Source organism: Hibiscus syriacus, unplaced genomic scaffold, assembly GCF_006381635.1.
Source record: "Hibiscus syriacus cultivar Baekdansim isolate YM2019G1 unplaced genomic scaffold, ASM638163v2 tig00110597_pilon, whole genome shotgun sequence".
NCBI lineage: Eukaryota > Viridiplantae > Streptophyta > Magnoliopsida > Malvales > Malvaceae > Hibiscus > Hibiscus syriacus.
The window spans coordinates 2,636,117-2,639,585 of NW_024062795.1; the positions used below are offsets into that span (position 1 = coordinate 2,636,117).

Below are 3,469 nucleotides of genomic sequence, written 5' to 3' on the forward strand. Positions count from 1 at the left end.
GTATTTGAGAGAAGTTAAGAGGATTTGGTGTGATGAAAATGATTGAGAATTGGGGTATTTATAGGGAGGGAGTGGGGTGTGAATAGCCGAGGTAGGCGGTAATTAAACATAAGGTGCGCCGCAGGGGCGCTCATTTCTGACGCCTGTCAGCATTAAAGTTAAAACGCGGCATCTATCCCGTACTATACCCACGTGACGCTAGATCAACGTAAAATATACTGCAGGGGCGTACTTTACTGCATAAGGTGTTAGATAAAAAAAATAGTCTAAATGGTACATGATAAAAAATATTATAGGATAGATATTTCGAGAAAAACGCCCAAATAAAAGGTTATAAATGATTCACGAATAGTCTTATATAAATATTTGTTCATTTACGCACTAGTTAGGTATTTTTCTTAAAAGTTTTTGTACGTTAAGTCATCTCAGTTAGTCGGTGCTGGTGACTGAACGCTGATCAGGTCTTTCTATTTTTTTGAGTTTCAATGCCGAATAGAAAACCAGTCATACACAAGGGTATCAGCCAAATCAAAATTTGTAAACCAACGCTTTGGATAAATAAACCACGGTTTTCTCGGGCTATACGGGTTTGACTGTCACTAGTCGAAAACCAAAGCCAACCTTGGGAAACCTCCCCACCTTAAACCACCCATTTTTTCCCAATTGGTACGGCTGCTGCTAGTTGCTTTCCAACTACAACGAACACACGCACAGCCAGACAAAAAGAGAACGAAAGTTTATAAAAGTTACATAATTCAAGCTTGTGGGGTTGTTTGATTTTTGGGTTTTCTTTTCTTTTTATGATGGCTAAGAGTGATCAGGGTTTTGAGGGGGACCAGTCGACTGCAGCAACTACTCGTTTTTCTCAGTTATTGTTTGGTGGTGGTGGTGGTGATGATGATGTTGTGGGTCTTGATCTTGGCCAGGGTTTTAACTACAGTTGTTCTTCGTTTGCTGTTCGTGATCATGACAAGTCCCCCAAAATGCTTTGCTTTGGGGGTCACCAAACTGATGGTGAGATTGTGTTTCGTGAAGAATCTGCCATTGTTGCTGCTAAAAAAACGGCTGCATGCAGTGATTCTTATTCGGCTTCTTCTGGTAACAACAACATATCTTTCCAGGATCCCTCGAAATCGAATGTGAGTTTCAAAAGTGTTAATCTTTGCCTTTTTTTATTTAAATCCGTAGAAAGAAAGATTACTTTTTCAAGTCCATTTTTTTTGTATGGTAGAGAAAGAGGAATGTCATTGTTGAAACTCAACCGGCAAGCCGAAGAACCAATAAGAAGAACAAGGCTGAGAACCCCACCACTGGGCATGCAAAGGTAATTTTATACAAAATGGGTCTATTTTTGAAACTTCCAGCTTAAAAAAGATAAATTTTAACAGATGATTTCCCTTTGTTAACGATTACAGTTGAGGAAAGAAAAGATAGGGGATAGAATCACAGCATTGCAGCAGCTGGTTTCACCTTTTGGCAAGGTTCGAGATATTTACGATCATGATTTAACTCACCATTTACCCGAAAATGATTAATGCTATGGGACAATTATGGGAATTTGGCAATCTTGCAGACAGATACGGCATCCGTGCTCCATGAAGCGATGGGTTATATCCGGTTCCTGAATGACCAGGTTCAAGTCCTTTGTTCTCCTTATCTGCAACACCCACCTGTAACTGTAAGCAACCAAAAGAAGAAGAAAAACCCAGTTTTTTATTATTATTGTTATTAAGTTGTTGATAAATTAATAGTGGAAAAAAAGGGAGTTAAAACGGTGTATTTTTATTGTCATTGTGTTATTAGAACGAAGGTGAAGAAGCAGGGAAGGAGCTGAAGAGCAGAGGGTTATGCTTGGTCCCTGTCGCCTGCACTTTGCATGTGGCGAATAGCAACGGCGCCGATTTCTGGTCGCCGGCAATGGGAAACAATGTATAATGTGAAGCAGTGGTGGCAAAGAGATTTTGACAGCCCATTTTGAAAAATCAAACGGGGTAAAAAAGTAGAAAAAACAGAGAATCTGGGAAAGGTAACTCCTGAGACAGAGATATAAAGACAGCGGTGGATATATGTTACATAATATATAAAAGAGAAGCGTGTGTGTTTTCTCCTGTTTTTGGTTTATAAAATTGACTGAACAAATATGCAAGTGGAAAATCGAAATGGAAAGGAGAAAGTGGAGATGTTTTGTTTTTGCTTTTCGGAAGCAGCTTGTGGACCTGGTTACAGTTGAAAATCTTCGAGGCTTAAATTTCCAATTCAATTTCGAGAAGAGGGCATATTACAGATGTATTCATGGGGTTTAAATGTGGTTTTAATTTTTACATTATACTAATTTGGTCAATATTTTATATTAACTGATGGAAATTTGTTGGTAGTAAAGTGTAAGTAGGTGGCTGATAGCGATTCCGTAACTGAAAAAAAAAACAAATACGTTCTGTTTCAAAAAGCAAATAAGATAATCTGGAGTGGTATACGTGGGAAGAAGAACGTGAACGGAGAGCAAGTAAAATGGACGCCACCACCGTCAGGGTGGGTCAAGTTGAATACCGATGGTGCAAGAACCTTGAATGAAGGATTGACGTCATGTGGAGGAGTACTCCGAGGAAGCTCAGGTGATTGGATAGTAGGTTTTTCAAAATATATAGGTATATGCACTATTGTGGAAGCTGAATTATGGGGGTCCTTATAGGATCACAACAAACATGGCGTTTAGGTGAAAGAAAAATCACATATCAAACAGAACTTAGAAGTACTCCAGATATTACAGGCTAGAGAAATTCAAAGTCAATCTTTTACTCTAATGCATGCAATCAAGGAACTTTTGGAGATGGATTGGACGGTGGAAATCAACCACATTTCAGGGATAGGAAACTTGATCGCAGACCGCCTGGCGAAAAGCGCAAAGTTTGATTTAATGGACTGTTTCGTATACCTGAACCCTCCGATAGAGGTTAAACAACTAATCCAGCTCGAGCGTAATAAGATAATCAAGAATAATGATTAGAGGAGTTTAATTACTTTAGTTTACCAAAAAAAAAAGCAAATTTGGTAACCGACCAAATTACAAAGCTTACTGACTGATGCATGAATCGTGAAACGCCCCCCTGTGGCAAGTAGCACCAACGTTCTCGTTCAACAAGCGGGTCAGTTGAGAATGCTTGTAGCTATGAAAATTTGATTTTTTTTACCTGCAATGTTAAACATTTAAAAATTAATTTAAATTTGAAAAAAATGATTTTTTAATATAATCTCATAATTTATTTGTCGGGAAAAATTATTTTTGGATGACATTATATTTTAATCCTCAAGTATTATATTTTTAAATTATAATATATTATCTAAAATATATATTTCATTTTTCCAGAATCACTTTTTAATAGTGTCGCAGCCGTCTTTCGGGTGGGTCCAGAATTGAGCTTCGACTTACATAATGTTAGAGCCGCCACCGATAATTTAAAAACAATATTTA

General features: G+C 37.8%; 1 protein-coding gene across 1 annotated transcript; it reads left to right on the plus strand.

The window, feature by feature from the left end:
• The first annotated feature begins 803 nt into the window (after positions 1–803).
• Positions 804–2,049, plus strand: LOC120133859 (transcription factor bHLH113-like). The gene is made up of 5 exons (XM_039150358.1): positions 804–1,139; positions 1,232–1,324; positions 1,416–1,481; positions 1,574–1,672; positions 1,804–2,049. The coding sequence occupies exons 1-5, from the start codon at positions 804–806 to the stop codon at positions 1,933–1,935; spliced, it is 726 nt and encodes a 241-aa protein (XP_039006289.1). The 3' UTR covers positions 1,936–2,049.
• Positions 2,050–3,469: the final 1,420 nt, after the last annotated feature.